At 37.4% G+C, this 23,719-nt stretch overlaps 1 protein-coding gene across 1 annotated transcript in view; it reads right to left on the bottom strand.

Annotated features, from left to right (window-relative positions):
- The window catches only part of STPG2 (sperm tail PG-rich repeat containing 2), a 339,045-nt gene that overhangs the window by 202,320 nt on the left and 113,006 nt on the right, over window positions 1–23,719 (bottom strand). Inside the window, exon 6 of the mRNA XM_068974937.1 lies at window positions 1,004–1,163. Within this exon, the coding sequence (XP_068831038.1) occupies window positions 1,004–1,163 (160 nt within the window). The remainder of the gene's footprint in view (window positions 1–1,003; window positions 1,164–23,719) is intronic.

The following is a 23,719-nucleotide window of genomic DNA, read 5'->3' as shown; positions in this document are numbered from 1 at the left end:
GGGTCAGTCATAAGAAGTCTTGCAGCATCCTATCAGGTCTCATGGAGCCCTGAGCTACTATGTCAAAAATCAGCTACCCTGGGGCAGCAATGCTGGAGCTATGCACACACTCTGAATGACAGTCTCATCTGAACTCTGCCTTCCAGAAACCCCACAAACTAATGAGATATGACAGAAAAAGCATTTTTTTAAGCCACTAAGTTTGTCATGCAGCAACAGACAACCTATACGCTAGTGTGTGTGTGCTCAGTTACTTCAGCTGTTTCCAACTCTCTGTGACCCCATGGACTGTAGCCCACTAGGTTCCTTTGTCCACGGGATTCTCCAGGCAAGAATACTGGAGTTGGTCGCCATGCCTTCCTCCAGGGGATCTTCCCAACCCAGGAATCAAACCCATGTCTCCTGCACTGATGGTGAATTCTTTACCCACTGAGCCACCTGGGAAGCTCTATTGTTTTGTGTTATATTGTTAGCTATATAAAGATTACCCACTATAATCTAGTATATGTCTCTCTATATAAATATATAACATGTATTATATATAATAATTATGTATAAATGTATATACTTATATATAACATATATATATTATATATATATATATAAATACCCACTGAGAATACTAGAACACATGATTGCACATCCCCCAAAATAAAATTTTAACAAAATTGAATATTATAAGTTACATTACTGGCAGTGACCACATAGTTACTATATTATATATGTTCATCTACCAAGAGAAAATTAGGAACTTTATTGAAAAAAAGGAAAGCAATAGAAAATTACAACTAAGATATGTGATAAGTTAAATTAAAATCTTACTAAAATTACACATTATTTTTATCTGAGTTTAGTGTATAGTCAATGCTTAAAAAAAATGTTGACTTAAATTAACAACACAACCCACAGAACAAAAAAAAATTGTACTTCCTGGTGCATCCATCTTGTTAAGAATATTAAGTTACATCAAGTTAGAGTGGATACATATCAATTAATTTCCAACCTGGCATTTTCTCTGTCTTAGAGTCTTGTGTGAATCGAGCAGCACTTTGACCAAATGAGGTATTTTTCAATCCTAATGTTTTCTTCAAGGGCTTGAAAGCAGTTCGAGATTCATTGTATGTGCCAGGAGCTGGAGTGATTGATTTCATAGGGACAAACCTCTAGTAAAGAACAGGAAAATATGCCAGTTAGAAAGTAATGCTACATTTTGATATTTCATGACTTAAAAGCTGCCTTTTTAGTAATATAACATCTGGAGTTTATTTCTTAATTAAGTGAAGAAAATGTAGATGAATTAAGATCTTACACCTATCAAAACATAAAATATATACTTTTAGTAAAATCAGATGTATATTAATACAGTAATACATTATATACTTTGCTAAGCCAGAAAGACTTTTCAAAGGACATCATCTCATTATGAGATTCAGATGATAGTGTATGGATAATCTCCACATTTAAGATATTCTGAAAGTTAAGATAATAAATGAAATCTATATGATCAAATACAGTTTCTTCTATGTAATAAAACTACAAATTGACAAAGTTCCTGAATATGTATATTCAATTAACACAACAATATTAGCTACCTTAAGAAAAAATCTTATCGATTCAAACGGTACATAAATCACTTTAACTTATAACATTAAATTTTTTACATTATAAACTTATAATAAGCTTACTTGATATATTCATTTACAGGGAAGCCTGGTGTGCTACAGTCCATGGGGTCATAAAGAGTCGGGCATGACTGAGCTACTGAACTGCACTGACTGATTAAATGTATCTATATGTAAACTATGAAATCTTATGTCATATAGATTGTATAATTTATTTTTTAACTTTTTTATTTGGAATTAATTTAAAATTTGGAATATTCAAAGTTATAAATAAAAATAATACAGAAAATTCCTGTGCCATGTTTATCCAGGTTCACCTACTGTTAATACACCATTCACTTTTTTCATTTGCCCGCTTTATTTCTGCTTTTCTGTTTGTATGTCCATTATTCCCTCTCTCTATCTCTACACACACACAAAGACACACACACACACAGAACTATTTAATGGAAAGTTATGTATGTTGTGTTGTGGCCAGCCCTTTCTCCCTAAATCGTTTGTGTGCATTTACTAAAAATAGGAATATTTTCTTACATGTATTTTCTTAATGTAGCAATGATATGACTTTTATTTAATCTACCATTCATATTCCAAATTTGTCAGTTGATCTAATTATACCTCTAATGCAATTTTCCCATCCAATACATCATCTAGCCTAGGCTCAGATATTGCTTTTAGCCTCCTTTCATGTAGAAACATTTCCAAAGCCTTCCTAAATATTATCTTATTATTTAAATGCTGAGTATAATATTTTTAAATGGTAATATTCAACCCTGGCTGCATTTCTTGACAAGTTTAAAAAAACAATTGATGCCTGCCTGGGCCCTATTCTGGACCAGCTCCATCAACTCTGGGAGACAGGAAAGAAAGCAATTGGATTTGTACTAAAATTTCCCAAAATATTCTAATTTGCAGCAAAAGTTGAGAAGCATTATTATAAAGAAAATCTTAGGTTTTAAAAATTACTAGTTGAAGACATAAGAAAATTCAATGCATTTAGATAAAATACCAGACAAATCCTTAAGTTAATGACTTTTTAAAATAACTATCCCAGAAACATAATATGTCTTTATTCCTAAAAAACAAAAATTGTCTTCTAAATCCACCGGTTAACTGAATTATTGCTTTTTCAATCATGCTGCTGCTAAGTCACTTCAGTCGTGTCCAACTCTGTGCGACTGCATAGACGGCAGCCCACCAGGCTCCCTCGTCCCTGGGATTCTCCAGGCAAGAACACTGGAGTGGGTTGCCATTTCCTTCTCCAATGCACGAAAGTGAAAAGTGAAAGTGAAGTCGCTCAGTCATGTCTGACTCTTCGCAACCCCATGGACTACAGCCTACCAGGCTCCTCCGTCCATGGGATTTTCCAGGCAAGAGTACTGGAGTGGGGTGCCACTGCCTTCTCTGTTTTCAATCATAGTCATTAATAAATCTATCCATATTCAACTAAACACTAACGCTACCCTAGCAGGCAGTCCTGTTGGTTATAACTCTTCCACATCTTTCACTTCAGAATCCCTTAAGCAAAACTGATACCATATTCCTTTTCATTTCTGAGAAATATATTTAAAATATTATAATTGATGCCAAGTGATGTCACATTAGGACTATATATTAGATGAACAGAACAGCATAAAAACTGAGAGTTCTGGTTGCAAAAATGTGATTTTTAAAAATCAAGGGCACACACAGTATCTCACTCCCCTACATTCATTCTGTGTTGTACCTCAAGTACCATCAAGCTGCTCAAGGCAAAAACCTAGTATTCATTCTTTATTCCTCCTAGTCCCTTACCCGGAGAAGGCAATGGCACCCCACTCCAGTACTCTTCCCTGGAAAATTCCATGGGCGGAGGAGCCTGGTAGGCTGCAGCCCATGGGGTCGCGAAGAGTCAGACACGACTGAGCGACTTCACTTTCACTTTTCACTGTCATGCATTGGAGAAGGAAATGGCAATCCACTCCAGTGTTCTTGCCTGGAGAGTCCCATTGACAGCGGAGCCTGGTAGGCTGCCGTCTATGGGGTTGCACAGAGTCGGACACGACTGAAGCGACTTAGCAGCAGTAGCAGCAGCAGTCCCTTACCACAATATTAACTCATTAAAAAGTCATGTTAATTATGTCTCCAAAATATACCTGCAATCTAACTGTCTCCAAGGAGGTGCTTAAGTACAATGAAACCAAAGTAGTCACATGTAGTCATCTAAAGGTTAATAACCTTCCCTAGTTAAGTAAGATAATCAGAGTTTACACAGTACAATTGGAGAAATATCACAACTACTTGACCCAGATAGTGCCACATTATAAATGTTTGTTAGAATTATAATGTTCTTGCCTAAGGAATAGCTTCAGCTCAGTTCAGTTGCTCAGTCGTGTCCAACTCTTCGCAACCCCATAAATTGCAGCACGCCAGGCCTCCCTTTCCATCACCAACTCCCAGAGTTCACTCAGACTCACATCCATTGGGTCAGTGATGCCATCCAGCCATCTCATCCTCTGTCGTCCCCTTCTCCTCCTGCCCACAATCCCTCCCAGCATCAGAGTCTTTTCCAATGAGTCAACTCTTTGCATCAGGTGGCCAAAGTACTGGAGTTTCAGCTTCAGCATCATTCCCTCCAATGAATACCCAGGACTGATCTCCCTTAGAATGGACTGGCTGGATCTCCTTACAGTCCAAGGGACTCTTAAGAGTCTTCCCCAACACCACAGTTTAAAAGCATCAATTCTTCAGCGCTCAGCTTTCTTCACAGTCCAACTCTCACATCCATACATGACTACTGGAAAAACCATAGCCTTGACTAGACAGACCTTTGTTGGCAAAGTAATGTCTCTGCTTTTGAATATGCTATCTAAGTTGGTCATATCATTTCTTCCAAGGCATGTCTTCTAATGTCAGGGCTGCAGTCACTATCTGCAGTGATTTTGGAGCCCAAAAAATAGTCTGTCACTACTTCCACTGTTTCCCCATTTATTTGCCATGAAGTGATGGGACCAGATACCATGATCTTCATTTTCTGAACATCTGGTTTCAAGCCAACTTTTTCACTCTCCTCTTTCACTTTCATCAAGAGGCTCTTTAGTTCCTCTTCGTTTTCTGCCATAAGGGTGGTGTCATCTGCATATCTGAGGTTATTGATATTTCTCCCGGCAATCTTGATTCCAGCTTGTGCTTCATCCAACCCAGCATTTTTCATGATGTTTCATGAAGTTTCATGACTGGTTTGATCACCTTCCATTCATATACTCATTAGCAAAATATATTTAAAACCCAGAGTAAAATTTCTTATAAGATAAACTGAACTTTCACATATGCAAATTTGCTTAGTAGAAAATGCTTAATAAAAATTACAATTTGAATACCAATCTCTGCAATATTCTTAATATTGTAATCTTATGTCATTTAAGTCTACCCACATTTTTGGCAATATGATTTGCCTAGACTATATCTGTTCCCAATTTGTTTATATACCACTTTTCTTTTTATAATCTTCCTAACACCACTGAATTTGTCGCTAGTGTTTCCTTTTACCTGTTATCCTCTATCTGCGAAACAACTGTAGAACATTACCTTGGATCGAGAAAGAAAAGCAGGTGATGCACCATTCACATTTGATGTCGCACTTTTATGCTTCTGAAATTGACTCTTAATGTCATATTTTCCTGGCCCTGGTACTCCCTAAATTACAGAAAGAAAAAAAGACATGCTCTCATTAAGAAAGTATCTATAGCACCTAAGGGAACAGTTGGTTAAATATCTGAACCAAAGCTGCTGCTGCTGCTGCTAAGTCACTTCAGTCGTGTCTGACTCTGTGTGATCCCATAGACGGAAGCCCACCAGGCTCCCCCAGCCCTGGGATTCCCCAGGCAAGAACACTGGAGCTACAGGGCTTTTAAGTGATATTACCAAAGCTCTTCATTAAAAAGCAAGCCAGAACAAACTTAAGAGCAACAAACAAAAAAAAAGAGAGAAAGGCTTTGCTTTCCTTTGCAAAGCCTCCCAGGAACCTAAAAACATACTGCTTGAAACTTTGCTGCCCTCTACTGATAGATCTCAGAAAAAAAAAAAATTATCTGAGCCCTTCACGTGATTAAACATTACATTAAATAAATATATTTCTTCCATTTAACTTATACAACCAGCTCTTCTATTTTAACTACAAATGTTAGAAGATGTAAGACATTAAGCTTTTAACTAAATACTTTACAAAAGATAAAATTAACTCAGTATATAATAGGATTGAGTTTTAATTATCCTGCTAATAAAATATAAATATGTATCAGGAAGTACTATTTATTCATCATCAAATATTTTAATTACCTTGATAAAGTACCTTTCATAGTATATAAAAAGATTTAAATCATCTGCTTCATATATAACATTCCTACTTTTCTATAGTTGAAAGAATTATACATTGATTTATAAATTAAATGCTGGGCTTATAACTTGGACATAAAATTAAATTCTATCAGTAAATTCTGTCACCTATATTATTATAATACATCAAAATCCAACCATGTGTCCCAACCTCTACAAGTACTCTGATCCAAGCCACCGTCTCTTATCCAGGTTACTGTAAAAATCTTCCTAACCACCTACCCTGCTTCCAGTATTGCCCATCTTCAGTCTGTTTCTACCACAGAAGCTAGCAATGGGTCCAGTTAAGGCCCTTAGTCAGATTGCACCATCCCCCTTCTCAAACCCATTCAATGGTTTTCAATCTCACTTCCAACAAAAAAAAGGAAAAAAAAAGATCCTAAATATGAAATGAATTTCACTTCCAGACACACTATTACCACTCTAACCTCCTCTCCTACTACTCTCTCCACTCTGTTTCCCAAAAGATCAATCACATATTCACCTAAGGACCTTTGCACTTACCATTCTCTTTGCTCGGAATGTTCTCCTAGATAGCTCCAAGGCTCACTCTTTCAATTCAATCAGTTCACTACTCAGTGTTACCTTCTCAGTGAGCCATTTCCAGGAAGCCCAAACAATCCCTGTTCCCTCTCCTATTTTTCAACCTTATCATTTTTTACTACCCAAAATATCATTTCCTGCTATGTTGTAAGCTCCAAGAGGGCAGTTCTGCTTTGTTTTTTTGTTTTGTTTTGTTTTGTTTTTTTCTGTTTCATTGGTTGCTGTATCTTTAGAGAACAGAAGAGTAGCTGGGGCATACTAGGTGCTCAGTAAATATTTGCATGAACTCATGCACTGAATCTTACATTTTCAATGGCCATATAATGACTTTAGAAGATATGTCCCTCTGGGAACTAGTATGTCTCCAAAGAATAGCATTATCCATTTGTAATAATAGTAAAATATCTATAATTTAAGTAAAAAAATAATTTGAAAAATTCTGTAGGAGAAATTCTTATACATAAATACTTCTTAAAAACAAATTAGATTCTAAAAATGTATGCAAAAGTCCATATTATAGTGTCTCAAATGAACAGAGTTATTCAATTACGTGATGGCTGACAGAAAGATTCACTTTGATCATGGCATCTAAGTTTGTTTTTTTCCTATGAACTTGCAGAAAGATACATTCAGAAGAAAAAAAATTTCTATATAATTCTGTGTATATAAACCTATGAAATATGTATCAAATACAAAAATATCAACAAATATTCAAATACATGATGTAATATATATATATATTTTTTTTTTTTACAGATATGCTGTATCAGTTTTCTCTCTGTATAGGCAGGCATGATAAAAAATAATTAGCTACTGACAAACAGGGACTACTACTACTCGCCTCCTGTTCTGAACAGTTGTCTAGTTGGTCATTAATATGGAGCATAGGGAAAGGCCTAAGCGTGATTAATGAGGTAAGTGAATATATTTAGTCTTGAGAACTATTTTGCTAAAAGACTAAATGAAATCGTGACCTCTTCAGTAAATACTTCCTTTTCCTTTTCTTCTGTTTTCCACAAAGTTTCTAATATTACTGAACTTTGTTTCACTAAAATAACATAGAATAGTAAAATCAGGTCTTTACTTATAAAAAGTTAGAATTTAATAAACCAATTCTAAGTAAGTTCCAAAATAGGACTGTGAGACACTGACCACTGAAGGGCAGGTCTCCCTTTGTGACAGTGTAAGAAGGTAAAATAAACTCTGCAAAGGCCAAACCCTAGACACGGGATGAAAATGCTGTGATATTTATCGTGCTTTTACAAACTGTGATCAACAAAACACCTGCATGGATATCAGTCTATTAAGTACGAGGCCTCCCAGTGTCTCCTCTGAGATCTTGAATCAGAATCTTTTTGGGCACAGGAATCTACACTTTTAACAAGCCTCATAGAGGATTCTCAAGCACAATAAAGAACCACAGCTCAGCCAAAAAGGGGTCCCTACCACAGCTTTTTCTGCAAAGCACATCGATCTTAAAGTAGAAGGCTTAGATCTTAAAAGTATCCTGCCCTAGGAAGAAAACTTAAGATTACTGTGGCAGATTGTTTATGTAATCTTTTCATGTACAACCTAATAAAAATGGCCCTCTTTACACCACGTGCTACCTAATGGAAGGACACACAGTCACTTATAAAGCAGTGTTTCCCCCACCCCAGGCAAAGGAATATGCTTGAGGCAGATGCACTTAGCACCTCTTGTAGAAAATTACAGGACAAATAAATTGCTCAAAAAATAACTTCAAGGAAAGGAGAGAGAAGAAAAGGGGGAGAGAGCAACAGAGATGTGGATCTTGTTTCTATATTTATGAGACACTGGAAATTTGAACACTACTTGAAAATCTATCATATTAAGTAAACACTGTGAATTTTTTAAGATAATTATTTGGTTTTTTTAAAGACTATCTTTCAGAGGTCACTACTGAAATGTTTACAGATGAAGTGAAATGCCTAGGATATGATCAAAAAAAAAAAAAGCTCTCTTTAAAAACTAGGGTATAATCATTTATTTGATCAGATGGTGTGTAGAAGTTACAGGGACTGGGGAAAGGCAAATAGTTGAACCTTTACTCCTCTAACTTGGAGCCACCATCAGTGATGATGATTATTTCCACGGAAAATATTAAAAGCTTATTATGTACAAAGCAGTGTACATACTAATAAATAAAGCATGGGCTTTGCTTTTGAGAAGCTTACACTAGATCCCAACCCATGCATTACAAGAGAATTATCTGGGGAACTTTTAAAAATAATAATGCCTCGTTCTACTTTATTCAAACTAAAGCCAATAGAAATGAGACCGAGGCATTATTAAAATTTTAAAAGCTTTCTGTTTAATGTTAATGTGCAGTCACAACTGAACCCTAAAATAGTTTAAAACTCACACTGCTAGGACCCTGCAGGTACAATCACTTTCCAGTGGTTCCATAACTGTCATTTTTCCCTAGAGTTCCAGAGTCCCCTTCTGTAAATAAGGTAAATAAGTGCGACCAAGCTTCCAGATATTTCCTTCAGCTCATGTTCTATAATTTTAAATTCAATAATTAAACTCTATAATTATATTTTCTTGAAAAAAAATTAGAGATACCAAGAGAATATTTCATGCAAAGATGGGCTCAAGAAAAAGACAGAAATGGGATGGATGTAACAGAAGCAGAAGATATTAAGAAGAGGTGGCAAGAACACACAGAAGAACTATACAAAAAAGATCTTCACAACCCAGATAATCACGATAGTGTGATCACTCACCTGGAGCTAGATCCTGGAATGTGAAGTCAAGTGGGCCTTAGGAAGCATCACTACGAACAAAGCTAGTGGAGGTGATAGAATTCCAGTTGAGCTATTATTTCAAATACTAAAAGATGATGCTGTGAAAGTGCTGCCCTCACTATGTCAGCAAATTTGGAAAACTCAGCAGTGGCCACAGGACTAGAAAAGGTCAGTTTTCATTCCAATCGCTAAGAAAGGCAATGCCAAAGAATGCTCAAACTACCACAAAATTGCACTCATCTCACACGCTAGTAAAGTAAGGCTCAAAATTCTCCAAGCCAGGCATCAACAGGACGTGAACCATGAACTTCCAGATGTTCAAGCTGGATTGAGAAAAGGCAGAAGAACCAGAGATCAAATTGCCAACATCGGCTGGATCATCAAAAGAGCAAGAGAGTTCCAGAAAAACATCTATTTCTCCTTTATTGACTGTGTCAATGCCTTTGACTGTGCGGATCACAACAAACTGTGGAAAATTCTTAGAGATGGGAATACCAGGCCACCTGACCTGCCTCTTGAGAAATCTGTATGCAAGTAAGGAAGCAACAGTTGGAACTGGACATGGAACAACAGACGGGTTCCAAATAGGAAAAGGAGTACATCAAGGCTGCATATTGTCACCCTGCTTATTTAATTTCTATGCAGAGTACATCATGATAAATGCCAAGCTGGATGAAGCACAAGCTGGAATCAAGATTGCCAGGAGAAATACCAACAACCTCAGATATGCAGATGACTCCACCCTTATGGCAGAAAGTGAAGAACTAAAGATCCTCTCAATGAAAGTGAAAGAAGAGAGTGAAAAAGTTGGCTTAAAGCTCAACATTCAGAAAATGAAGATCATGGTATCTGGTCCCATCACTTCATGGCAAATAGATGGGGAAACAGTGGAAACCGTGACAGACTTTATTTTGCAGGGCTCCAAAATCACTGCAGATGGTGACTCCAGCCATGAAATTAAAAGACGCCTTACACCTTGGAAGGAAAGTTATGACCAAGCTAGACAACATATTAAAAAGCAGAGACATTACTTTGCCAACAAAGGTCCATCTAGTCAAGGCTATGGTTTTTCCTGCGGTCATGTATGGATGTGAGAGTTGGACTATAAAGAAAGCTGAGTGTGGAAGAATTGATGCTTTTGAACTGCGGTGTTGGAGAAGACTCTAGAGAGTCCCTTGGACTGCGAGGAGATCCAACCAGTCCATCCTAAAGGAAATCAGTCCTGAGTGTTCACTGGAAGGACTGATGCTGAAGCTGAAACTCCAGTAGTTTGGCAACCTGATGCAAAGAGCTGACTCATTTGAAAAGACCCTGATGCTGGGAAAGATTGAAGGCGGGAGGAGAAGGGGACAACAGAGGATGAGATGGTTGGATGGTATCACTGACTCAATGGACGTGAGTCTGAGTATAAACTCCAGAAGTTGGTGATGGACAGGGAGGCCTGGAGTGCTGCAGTCCATGGGGTAACAAAGAGTCAGATACGAATGACTGACTGAACTAAACTGATAATTATATTTTTAATTTTCAAATTATCTTTATTATTCTTGACATCTTCTTTATTCATGTATGCATTATCCTCCATCTTTCTCTGAATATTAATTATAATTTTAATTATTTATAATTTTGTTTTACTATCTGTTTCCTTGGAGTTTCCTTGATGTTGGCTTCTTGATTTTTTGCTTTTGTGTTTCATGTCAGGGAGTTCCCTCAAATGTCTGGTGATCCCTTCCTCCTCATTCAGATGTAAGAGTGAGTCACTGAAAAATGTTACTTAAAATTTCACACGTGAATAGATGTGACTTGAAACCTACTGAACTTCATTATGTTGTGACAGCCTCACAACTCAGCCTTTGTACTAGCAGGCCCCCAAATGTCACTCTTTGCTCATCCCTGGCTGACAATTTCGGTGAGTGGGAAAAGTGCCTAGAACATCTCCCTACTCTCTGTATAAGCTTAAACTCTCCATTTCCTTTCTTCCCTACTTATAATTATGAAAAAGTAAAATACACAAAACAATTCCCACACATACATTACCCAGGGTCAGTAATCCTCAACTATATCCCCATATGTTTCTAATCCAATCAATCTGCCCAATTCTCACTCATGATATACAGGCAAATCCAAAATATCATATAATTTCCATCAATAAATACTTTAGGATATATCTCTAAAAAATAAAGGACTCTTTCTTTAACATAACCACAAAACCTTTTTTCTATCTAAAAAAATCAACATTTGACTTCTTGATTATCAGAGTTCAAATGTTTGTGATTGCCTTATAAATTCATGTATATATTAAATATATATCAAATATGGAAATATAGAAATAAATACATACATAAAGGTATAATGCAAAAAGATTGCAGAAAGGGCAAAGATAAGGGGGGGGGGGGAATATTTCTTTTTACTAGCTCCATTCAGATATCACAAGGTTTTACTTTAGATGCTTTGTTTAGTCTATAAAAACTCAATTTTGCGATCAATACTTACCTAGATAATGTTTTTAGCTTTCCCTTTCTGTGATCCTTCTTACAAATAAAACAAACACTAATTCCCTATAGTTACTGAGCATCACTGTGTGGCAGGCACTGTACTTGATACTATTCCTCTTATCTTTAATCCTTAAAAATCCTGCAAGATAAACAAAATTACTCAAGTTTGCCTAATTGGGAAAATAAGATCCATGGAGATTAAGGAACTTACCTCTAAGACAACTAGTAGGAACACAAAGAAAACTAAGGTCTGACTAACTACAAAGCCCCTCTTCTTGTCTTCAAGGAATATTACCACAAAAGTTTATTACACAGATCATGGCAAAACTGGTTGAAGACCATTAAATTTTCATCAACCTATTACATAGTGACACGTCCTTTTTATACTTCATAACAGAGTTCCTTTGGTTGTCCATTTTTACAAATAACTGAATTGCCAGCTATGTGCTAGGTACATGCTAAGTTCCTGGATGTATAACAGGACAGACCTGTGCCCTCAGGAAGTGAAAATTCCAGTGAGAAAGACAGACCAATAACACCGAACAGATAAATAAACTATTTCTAAATGGCAAGTAACGCAATTTGTATGAAGAATACAGAGTGCTAAGTTAGAAAGTAGCAGTGGAACTTAGACAGGAAAGACAAGTTATGCTGAAACCTAAGCACAAGAAGGAGCTTATCTTGGGAAGAATGGATGGAACAGAAACGCATATACAAAGGGGAAATTGGTCAGCACAGCATTCCTGGAAGAGGCTGGCAGGAACGAGTTTACATCTAGAAGTAAAATTTCTCAGTCATACGGTAATACTATATTTAGCTGTTCAAGGAATCATCAAACTGTTTCCCATAGAGACCACACCATTTCACATTCCAACTAACTACGTACAAAGGTTTCAATTTCGGCACATCCCCACCAACACTTGTTGTTTTCCATTTTTTTATTATGTAAATCCCAGTAAATGTGAAATGGTACCTTGCAGTGATTTTGATATGCATTTTCCTAATGACTAAAGGTGTTGGCTATCTTTTTGTGTGTTTACTGAGCATTTGTATATCTTCTTTGGAGAAATGTATATTCTCAAAAAGTCTTTTGCCCATTATTCAATTGGGTTGTTTGTCCTTCTGTTGTCAGAAAACATTTTAAGATGATATATCTGCCTGCCTGTGAAGATAAAAGAAGGGAGTGAATTTGCTATATGGCTCAGGAAACTCAAACAAGGGCTCTATATCAACCCTGGGATGGGGTTGGGAGGGGTGGGAATGGGGAGGGAGATGAGAGGGAGCTTCAAAAGGGAGGGGATATATGTATACCTATGGCTGATTCATATTGAAGTTTGACAGAAAACAGCAAAATTCTGTAAAGCAATTATCCTTCAATAAAAAATAAATTAATTTTTTTTAAAAAGGGAGTGAGACTGGAACCAAAGATACCTGTTAGGAGGCTATTTCAGAAGTCCAGGCAAGATAATGCTTTCTTACTTTGACTAAACAATAGTTCTAGTAATAATAATACAGTAATTATAACAACAAGAATAATAATCATGACAGATTGTCTACAAACATGCCCACCAAAAATTCTTCCTGTCCCTAAAAGTTCATGCCTTACCTCCCATCAGCAGATGGAGTTCATCTCCCTGTTTATGAATCTGAGCTGGCCCTGTGACTTGTTCAGACAAAGAGAATATATGGCAAGTTACACAGCACCATTTCCAAGCCTAGGTCTTAAGAGGCCTGATATGTTCCAAATTTGCAGTCTCAGAGCCCTAAGCCTGTTACACAAGTCCAACTACCTAAAGGAAAGTGAGGTCCAGCTAGCTTCCAGTCATTACAGCAAACCCAGCTAAGATGTCTCACATATGAATGAAAGCATCCATCTTGGGTACTCTGGAATGCAGCTGGATGAGTGGTCTTAGCTGGTACCATATGGCTTAGAAAAATTACTCAACTGAGTCCAAAAATCCAGAGAATTACTGTACGATGAAGGTTAATTTCAGCAGGCCTAGAATTGGGGTGAGTTGCTCTCCTAAAGCATCCACAAGGCACTGATCCTTGGTCAAGATGAGAAACTACTGATTAACAGTTTCGTTTTGAAATTATGAAACCCTCATGAGTTTGAGTGGTTGGCATCAGCTTGTTAGCATTGTTCATTGATAATAATAATTTGCGCCTGGCCACAGTGAGATAGACGGTTCCATAGTTGATGCTGGTTACGCAATAGAAAATGCCTACGTGACCAGTAAAGTACAAGAAATTCTGATAAAAGACTTCATTTGAGCTCCCAGGTTTTGAGATATCCACACATCTGTTAGCGGTTCCTGATCTAAGACAGAAAGCATGTCCTGATATGGCCTTATGGAGAGAAGACAATTAGAGCTCACTCCTGGCCTCTCTGGAACCTTTGTAGCCTTTGATCACAAAGAATACTTTATTGCTGTTGCTATTTGTATTCTTTGTCTGCAAGAAACTGTAGATAAGTATCATCGTTTGGGGCCTTGAGTCTTCTCTAGCAATCTAACCTCATTTGTTACTATTAGCACAATCATGAAAATAACAAATAGTTGCTGTTTTAGGGCACTGCATTTTAGGGCAATTTGCTAGGCAGCAATAGGTGACCAAAACAAAGCTAACATTTACTGAGTATACACTCTTTTTCAGCAATAAATTCACAGACAAGAAAATTGTGACACAAAGAAATTATTTCCAAAAGCAACATGGCTTGTAAGTAGGTGACTCAAATATTATCAGCTACTAGCACAAACCCAATTTCCAACTCCCCTTTCCATAACCATATCCCAGATAGGGGTAGCCTTGTGACGCTGTCCTGGCTGATGTCATATAGTGTGTGTGTGTGTGCTCAGTCACTCAGTCATGTCTGACTCTTTGCAGCCCCATGGGGTGTAGCCTACCAGGCTCCTCTGTCCATGGGATTTTCTAGGCACAAATATTGGAGTGGGTAACATTTCCTCCTCCAGAGGAATGTCAAGATCCAGGGATCAAACCTGCATCTGTTGCACCTTCTGCATTGGTAGGTGGATTCTTTGCCAATAGCACCACCTGGGAAGTAAGCACTCGTCAGGTGGAGAAAATCTAATAGAAGGAAGAGCAGGGTTAGAAGAAAGACAAGTTCAAATTTGAAATGTTACTTTTATAGTTCTTATAAAACATCAAGCTAGAGGTATCACACAGAGAGCAATTTGTGGAAGACTGGAGCTCAGTGGAGAGTTCAAGGTACACTGGAAGTGATCTGTGTATTTGGAAGTGATCAGTACATACAGGTGATACCCAAGGTCATCAGAGTAAAGGTGGTTTCTGAGGATATTGTGTAGACAAAGAAGAGAAAGAATTAAGAATATTATGTAATATTTATGTGATCTCAGTATTGTATTAATTTCAATATTAATTTATATATCACTAATCCTTGTATGCAGGTCAGGAAGCAACAGTTAGAACTGGACATGGAACAACAGACTGGCTCCAAATAGGGAAAGGAGTGCGTCAAGGCTGTATATTGTCATCCTGCTTATTTAATTTATATGCAGAGTACATCATCGGAGAAGGCAATGGCAACCCACTCCAGTACTCTTGCCTGGAGAATCTCATGGACAGAGGAGGCTGGTAGGCTACAGTCCATGGGGTCGCTAAGAGTCAGACAAAACTGAGTTACCTCACTTTCAATTTTCACTTTCATGCATTGGAGAAGGAAATGGCAACCCACTCCATTGTTCTTGCCTGGAGAATTTCAGGGATGGGAGACCCTGGTGAGCTGACATCTATGGGGTCGCACAGAGTCGAACATAACTGACGCGACTTAGCAGCAGCAGCAGAGTACATCATGGGAAACACTGGGCTGGAGGAAGCACAAGCTGGAATCAAGATTGCCGGGAGAAACATCAACAACCTCAGATATACAGATGACACCATCCTTATGGGAGAAAGTGAAGACGAACTAAAGAGCCTCTTGATGAAAGTGAAAGAAGAGAGTGAAAAAGTGGGCTTAAAGCTCAACATTCAGAAAACTAAGATCATGGCATCTTGTCCCATCACTTCATGGGAAATAGATGGGGAAACAGTGGTTGACTTTATTTTTCTGGGCTCCAAAATCACTGCAGATGGTGACTGCAGCCAGGGAATTAAAAGATGCTTACTCTTTGGAAGGAAAGTTATGACCAACCTAGATAGCATATTCAAAAGCAGAGACATTACTTTGCCAACAAAGGTCCGTCTAGTCAAGGCTATGGTTTTTCCAGTGGTCATGTATGGATGTGAGAGTTGGACTATAAAGAAGGCTGAGCACAGAAGAATTGATGCTTTTGAACTGTGGTGTTGGAGAAGACTCTTGAGAGTCCCTTGGACTGCAAGGAGATCCAACCAGTCCATTCTAAAGATCAGCCCTGAGTGTTCATTGGAAGGACTTATGTTGAAGCTGAAACTCCAATACTTTGGCCACCTGATGCGAAGAGCTGACTCATTTGAAAAGACCCTGATGCTAGGAAAGATTGAGGGCAGGAGGAGAAGGGGACAACAGAGGATAAGATGGTTGGATGGCATCACCAACTCGAAGGACATGGGTTTGGGTGGACTCCAGGGGTTCATGATGGACAGGGAGGCCTAGCATGCTGCAGTTCATGGGATCGCTAAGAGTCAGCCAGGCCTGAGTGACTGAAATGAACTGTGAATTTATGAATCATTCTAATCTCTCAACTCTAATAATTTTTAGAGCATTTACTATACTAAAACACCTGGATTTAATATTTTGGTAAGACTGACGATTGTTCCATTTTCCAAAGCTAATTAAAATGTTTTTATTTTAGTTTCTAAAAACAATATGTTGTCCAGAATCCTCTTCTATTATTGCATCTTACAGTAAGAAGAAATAAATTTATAAGGAACTTAAAATGATGATTTGCAACTTAAAATATTTTAGGTATGCGGAATTCAATAAAACATTTGCTATATGATTATAATTGGCATTATTGCTTAATTTAAAATTGAATATGTTTAATAAATATGTCCCAGGTACAGTTAACTCTTTGAGTCATTCAGTCATAATGACTGGTTGGACAGAACAATATGTAACTCTGACTTAAGAGTATAGGAAAGAACATGTGTTTATTACGTTCATTTTCATAATTGCAACATAAATTGTGGTTCATTTAGAAAGCATAATGCCCTCTGTTTCTGATCTCAGGAAGCAAAATACTCTGATTTTTAAAAAAGAAACAGTTAAATTTAAACAGAATTAAATCAAATAAGCATGGTTAGAAGAACTCAAAGTAACCAAAAAGATTTGAAAAGTTTGTGTTAATCAATAAGTGTATTATAAGTATCACTGGGTCTCAGATATAGCACTTAGGTTATACACCGCTGAAATGAGAAAACTAAATACATGACCAGAAGTGCTCTGTAGAACAAACCGTATACTAGTTGTGCGCTAAGTTGCTTTACTCATGTTCAACTCTTTGCAACCCTATGGACTGTAGTCTGTCAGGGTCCTCTGTCCATGGGATTCTCCAGGCAAGAGTACTAGAGTGGGTTGCCATGCCCTTATCCAGGGGATCTTCCTGACCCAGGGTTTGAACCTGCATCTCCTGGGTCTCCTGCATTGCAGGCAAAATCTTCACCACTGAGCCACTAGGGAACCTTACCATATTTTCAGTAACAGAAATAGAAAATAGCTTTCCCATGTAAATCTAGACAAGTATATCAAGAGTACATGAACTAAGAACTTCCAGATGTACAAGCTGGGTTTAGAAAAAGCAGAGAAACCAAAGATCAAATTGCCAACATTCATTAGATCATAGAAAAAGCAAAGGAGTTCCAGAAAAACATCTACTTCTGCTTCATTGACTACATGAAAGCCTTTGTATGAATCACAATAAACTGTGAAAAACTCTTAAAGAGATGGGAGTACCAGACCACCTGACCTGTCTGCTAAGAAACCTGTATGTAAATTAAGAACCAACAGTTAGAATCCAACAGGAAACAACTAACTGGTTCCAAATTGGGAAATGAGTACCTCAAGGCTGTATATTGTAGCCCTTCTTATTTAACATCTATACAAGGTACATCATGAGACATACCAGGCTGGATGAATAACAAGCTGGAATCAAGACTGCCAGGAGAAATACCAACAACCTCACGTATGCAGATAATACCACTTTAATAGCAGAAAGTGAAGTGAAGGGAAGTGAAGTGAAAGTCACTCAGTTGTGTCCAACTCTTTGTGACCCCATGGACTAGTCCATGGAATTCTCCAGGCCAGAATACTGGAGTGGGTAGCCATTCCCTTCTCCAGGGGATCTTACCAACCCAGAGATCAAACCCAGGTCTCCCACATTGCAGGCAGATCCTTCACCAGCTGAGCCACCAAGGAAGCCCAAGAATACTGGAGTGGGTAACCTATCTGTTTTCCAGCGGATCTTCCTGACCCAGGAATTGAACTAGGGTCTCCTGCATTGCAGGAGGATTCTTTACCAGCTGAGTGACCAGGGAAGTCAATGGCAGAAAGTGAAGGGGAACTAAAGAGCCTCTTGAGTAGTGGGAAAGAGCAGAGTGAAAAAGCTGGCTTAAAACTCAACATTCAAAATAAAAAAGATCATGGCATCCAGTCCCGTCACTTCATGACAAATAGAAGGGAAAAAATGTGGAAGCAGTGACAGATTTTATATTCTTGGGCTTCAAAATCACTGCAGACAGTGACTACAGTCATGAAATTAAAAGAAACTTGCTCCTTGGAAGGAAAGTTATGACAAACAGAAGACAAAAAGCAGAGACATCACAATGCTGACAAAGCTCTATGTACTCAAAGCTATGGTTTTTCCAGTAGTCATGTCCAGATATGAGAGGTGGACCATAAAGAAGGCTGAGCATCGAAGAACTGATGCTTTCAAATTGTGGTGCTGGAGAAGACTACTGAGAGTCTCTTGCACAGCAAGGAAATCAAACCAGTCAATTCTAAAGGAAATTAACCCTGAATATTTCTTGGAAAAACAGATGCTGAAGTTGCAATGCTTAGTCACCTGATGTGAAGAGTCCACTCATTGGAAAAGACCCTGATACTGGTAAAGATTGAGGGCAGGAGAAGAAGGGAGCAACAGAAGGTGAGATGGTTGGATGGCATCACCAACTCAATGGACATGAGTTTGAGCAAACTCTGGGAGATAGTGGAGAACAGAGGAGCCTGGTGCACTACAGTCTAAGGGGTCACAAAGAGTCAGACTCAGCAACTGAACAACAACAATATCAGGAGAGGCAGAATTTAAATGTGAGCTACTTGGTTTGACTGTACATTGGAGTAGAAGATGGTTTTATGAAGTTTCAACCATTTTGTAAGACTGAGGACAGCTGATAAAAGCTACCAAGATTCCTTAATACAGTTGCTCAAATAACAGTTCATGTCAACACTGGTATTAGTAATTCAGATGTATCAAAAATTTAATATAGCAAATCTGAACCTATATTGCCAAGTTCTAAGCTAGAGTAAATATGAGTAAACATGGATATCCTGAAAAAGAAAAATGTCACCACAACAATCAACAATTATGTAAGAATTATGTGATTCTGTGTTCAAAAATTTTTCACTAAGAGAAAACATACAAATAGTTTAGATAGTTTTCCTGCAGTTATATATCCAAATGATGGATGATCATTGTGGCCAAGGTTTAAAATGCTTATATTAGTAAATTAGAACTATGTGAATGTTCAGAATTCATTGACATTTATTACTGCACAATGCAACATGAACTTCTGCCTAGAGTTATGTAACACAAGTGTATTCTTCCTGCTCCCTAAAAACCTAAATTCCTCTTTTTAAAGAAACAATTGACATTTAATGAATAATACACAATTGAATATATCTAAATGAAATAAAGTTAAGGATTACAATTCTTAAATGAAGCTAAAGGACCCTATACGATTAATTGCTATTACACTCACAAGGATGGAGAAGTCAAATGATGGCTGGGGCCAGGTGGGGAAATAAGTGTTGAATGTAAAATGGTACACTAAGGATCACTCATCCACACCAAGGGCAGCATTTAATCATCCCCAATTGACTGCTGTTAGGTTTGGGCTTTTAATCTTTTTCATTTTTAAGAAAAGCTGAATATCTAGATTATATTTATGAAATTCTACAGGTTACAAGTGTTGGTAACTAATTCAATTTTTTATAACTATGAATTGGCCATAATCCCCTTGTAGGTTCATTTCAGCCTATCTAGCCACCAAATTTCACACACTGCTCTCAGTCTACTCTTAATCTATCCATATCTTAGTCTAAGTTTAAATATATTAGAATATATCTCCCTATATGAATTTTTGCATATACCTCCAGATCTTGTAAAATCAGAGCCCAAAAGAAGTTTGATAAATGAGTTGGAGTTTTCTATACCTAGCTGTAATAGCATCAGGATGAAATTATAATTTTCGTAATTATAAATGATTAGCAGAGAGATGACCTTTACACAGATTGATAGTTCTACAACTAGGATTGCCTAGGTCTGAAAGAATCTCTGAAACGCTATGTAGGAAAGAAAAGCAATTACTTATACATAATTTCACTAGCTTACTGTGCAGTGATCAAACTATGGAGTCACATCAAAGGCATTGCCTCATACCATGAAGAAACCAATTGTGTCTTCACAGTTCTCATTGTTATGAGATGATCTAACTTCCTGATACATTCCAAAGTCAGTGAATACAATAAGTAAAAATTGTCCACACTTCTCTAGGCTTCCCCAGGAGGTGCAGCAGTAAAGAATCTGCCTGCCAATGTAGGAGACCAAGAGATGCAGGTTCGATTCCTGGGTTGGAAAGATCCCTTGGAGGGGGAAATGGCACCCCTCTCCAGTATTCTTGCCTGGAAAATTCCATGGACAGAGAAGCCTAGTGGGCTACAGTACATGGGGTCACAAAGAAATGGATTCGATTGAGCATGCACGCAAGTATAAGCAAGTATACTTCTTTAAGCAGCGTAATGAAAGATATGTTGGTGGCAATCAGAAAATGAAGTGTGAAAGTAGGCCATGCAGGACACATTTGAAGATCCCAGAAGAAGATAAGATCATTCATTAAATCATCAAGCTATGAAAGAACTAGAATAAGAACCTTCTCTGATTCTGTGTGGTAGAATATCAACGTGAATTTCATATAGAGGGTCAAGAAGATGACAGAACAATTTTAATTCGCTAAATTGAGCTACTTGTAATTACGTAAGCAAAGGAGACTCCCTATCTATAGCTTCAATAGTCGTATTTCTTAAAGTTTGGTGTCTACCACTCCTTAATAGGTATCAGTGTACATGAATATCATCAAGTTTACATATTTTTGAAAATGTGTTTCTGGGACGGGAGGGAGGCTCAAGAGGGAACTGGTATATAATTATGGCTGATTTACATTGTTGTATGGCAGAAACCAACACAACATTGTAAAGCAATTTTTCTCCAAAAAATAAAAAAAAAATTTAAGTGTGTTTATTTTCTTGACAACAAAAGAAAATATCTTTTAAATAAGCAATAAAATAAGTTTTATTTCAGTGAGAAGGATAATATTATTTGCAATTTTTCACCAAGGTAGCTCTATGCAGCTCAATGGTGGATAGCTTAATTTATAATTTAGGTTATATTTGCAATTGATCTCTCATGCTGGCTTCTGCTAAGCTGGAAATTTTAAATTCACAATCATAGATCATTATAAATGGCACCAAGTGTTTAGTGGCTGCCAGATAAATATAGATTTTCATATTAACACAAATGGTCCAGAAATTATGGAGAAATGGCTCACTGAAGACTACTTTCAGGACTCAAATAGATGATAAGTTCTAACATTTTACAGCCAAAAGCTGGAAGGCTGGCTGTTTCGACTTGGAAGACAACAATAAATGTATCTCTAATCCACTCTTGTTTTCAGTTCTCAAAATTATTTCTTCATGCTCTGCTGCAGCACTTGGATGTGGTTTATATATTAGCTAAATAATATATCATCAGTTTCTTTTTCCAGACTACAAAAGACATTAAGCTGGGAAAAGATCCAAATGTCAGTCTCAAGCTATTTGTATTTCAGTTTGATTGCCTTTAAAAATTCTGGGAAAATAACCTTAACACTAAAAAGAACAGTATTTTGGCTTGGAAATGACAAGTTCAGACCGCTCAAGGTACTAAAATATGCCACTTGAAAAGACCACATGAAATCATAATGGTCTTACTGGCAGAAAATTTATATTTTATTTCAATAGCTCATATGATCATCTGTCCCTTGTCAACATTCTTACTTCAGTGTGATCAGAAAGTTAAACCTAACATTACTTATTTCTTCATGATCCACACTTAAAGCACACATAGACACTAACTGAAATTTGAATATATTCATACTTTTCACTTTCTGATTCAAATCCAGTTTAAAATTAGAAAGCTAACTGATGATTACCAATTCTTTTCTATGAACAAAGCACAGAATGGATTGCCACTCAGGGGGAATCTCTTTTATTTACACAGCACTCTCCCATGTTGTGATTACGTTTTTTGCTGCTATAACCTAATGCAAGTTTTCAAGTCCACATGTCTCATTAAATCAAAGAAGCGCCACTTCTCCTTTTGCTAGAGTTTTCAAAGATAAATAAAAGTAAATGTTGGCAAATTCTTCCCCACATATGTATGTAGCACACATAAGCAAAAGTTGATTCATATTCTGCAAATCAGTAATTTAACACAGAATAAACCAAAATTCTATACATTTGTACAGATATTACTACATGTTTATAGGTACTCTCATATACATATGCTACTAATATTATATGACATTTGCTTATATCATTTAATGGAAGAGATTACTGTGTTTTCTGTGCTTTCTCTCAGCATAATTGTTGTCTTTGACTTTTCATCTTGTTTTATAAGAATATCAGATAGGAGTGAATCCAGTCACAAATAGCAACAAACCCAACATTGTCTTTAAAAATAAATTTTAGTAAGCCCAGAAATAAACCATGTAAGTATTGATTCTGTGACTTAACAATGTCAGTACCCAAGTCTCTGTGACTCTCTTAAACATTTTCTCATTTTGGTACTTCATGGTTATCACTTTACTTCAGTTCAGTCACTCAGTCGTGTCTGACTCTTTGCGACCCCATGAATCGCAGCACGCCAGGCCTCCCTGTCCATCACCAACTCCCAGAGTTCACTCAGATTCATCTCCATCGAGTCAGTGATGCCATCCAGCCATCTCATCCTCTGTCGTCCCCTTCTCCTCCTGCCCCCAATCCCTCCCAGCATCAGAGTCTTTTCCAGTGAGTCAACTCTTCACATGAGGGGGCCAAAGTACTGGAGTTTCAGCTTTAGCATCATTCCCTCCAAAGAAATCCCAGGGCTGATCTCCTTCAGAATGGATTGGTTGGATCTCCTTGCAGTCCAAGGGACTCTCAAGAGTCTTCTCCAACACCACAGTTCAAAAGCATCAATTCTTTGGTGCTCAGCCTTCTTCACAGTCCAACTCTCACATCCATACATGATTACTGGAAAAACCATAGACTTGACTAGACGGACCTTAGTCGGCAAAGTAATGTCTCTGCTTTTGAATATGCTATCTAGGTTGGTCATAACTTTTCTTCCAAGGAGTAAGCGTCTTTTAATTTCATGGCTGAAGTCACCATCTGCAGTGATTTTGGAGCCCCCCAAAATAAAGTCTGACACTGTTTCCACTGTTTCCCCTTCTATTTATTTCCCATGAAGTGATGGGACCGGATGCCATGATCTTCGTTTTCTGAATGTTGAGCTTTAAGCCCACTTTTTCACTCTCCTCTTTCACTTTCTTCATGGTTATAGACTAGGGCAAATTCATTACTCCATCTACAATTCAGAAAGTATAAGAACAAAAAAAAAAAACAGCAAAGAATAAAGAGGCTGTCTTTTATTATTAAGGGTTTATTGTA

The sequence above is a fragment of the Capricornis sumatraensis genome, chromosome 7 (genome assembly GCF_032405125.1).
Source record: "Capricornis sumatraensis isolate serow.1 chromosome 7, serow.2, whole genome shotgun sequence".
Classification (NCBI taxonomy): domain Eukaryota; kingdom Metazoa; phylum Chordata; class Mammalia; order Artiodactyla; family Bovidae; genus Capricornis; species Capricornis sumatraensis.
This window is presented reverse-complemented; position numbering and strand designations above follow the sequence as displayed.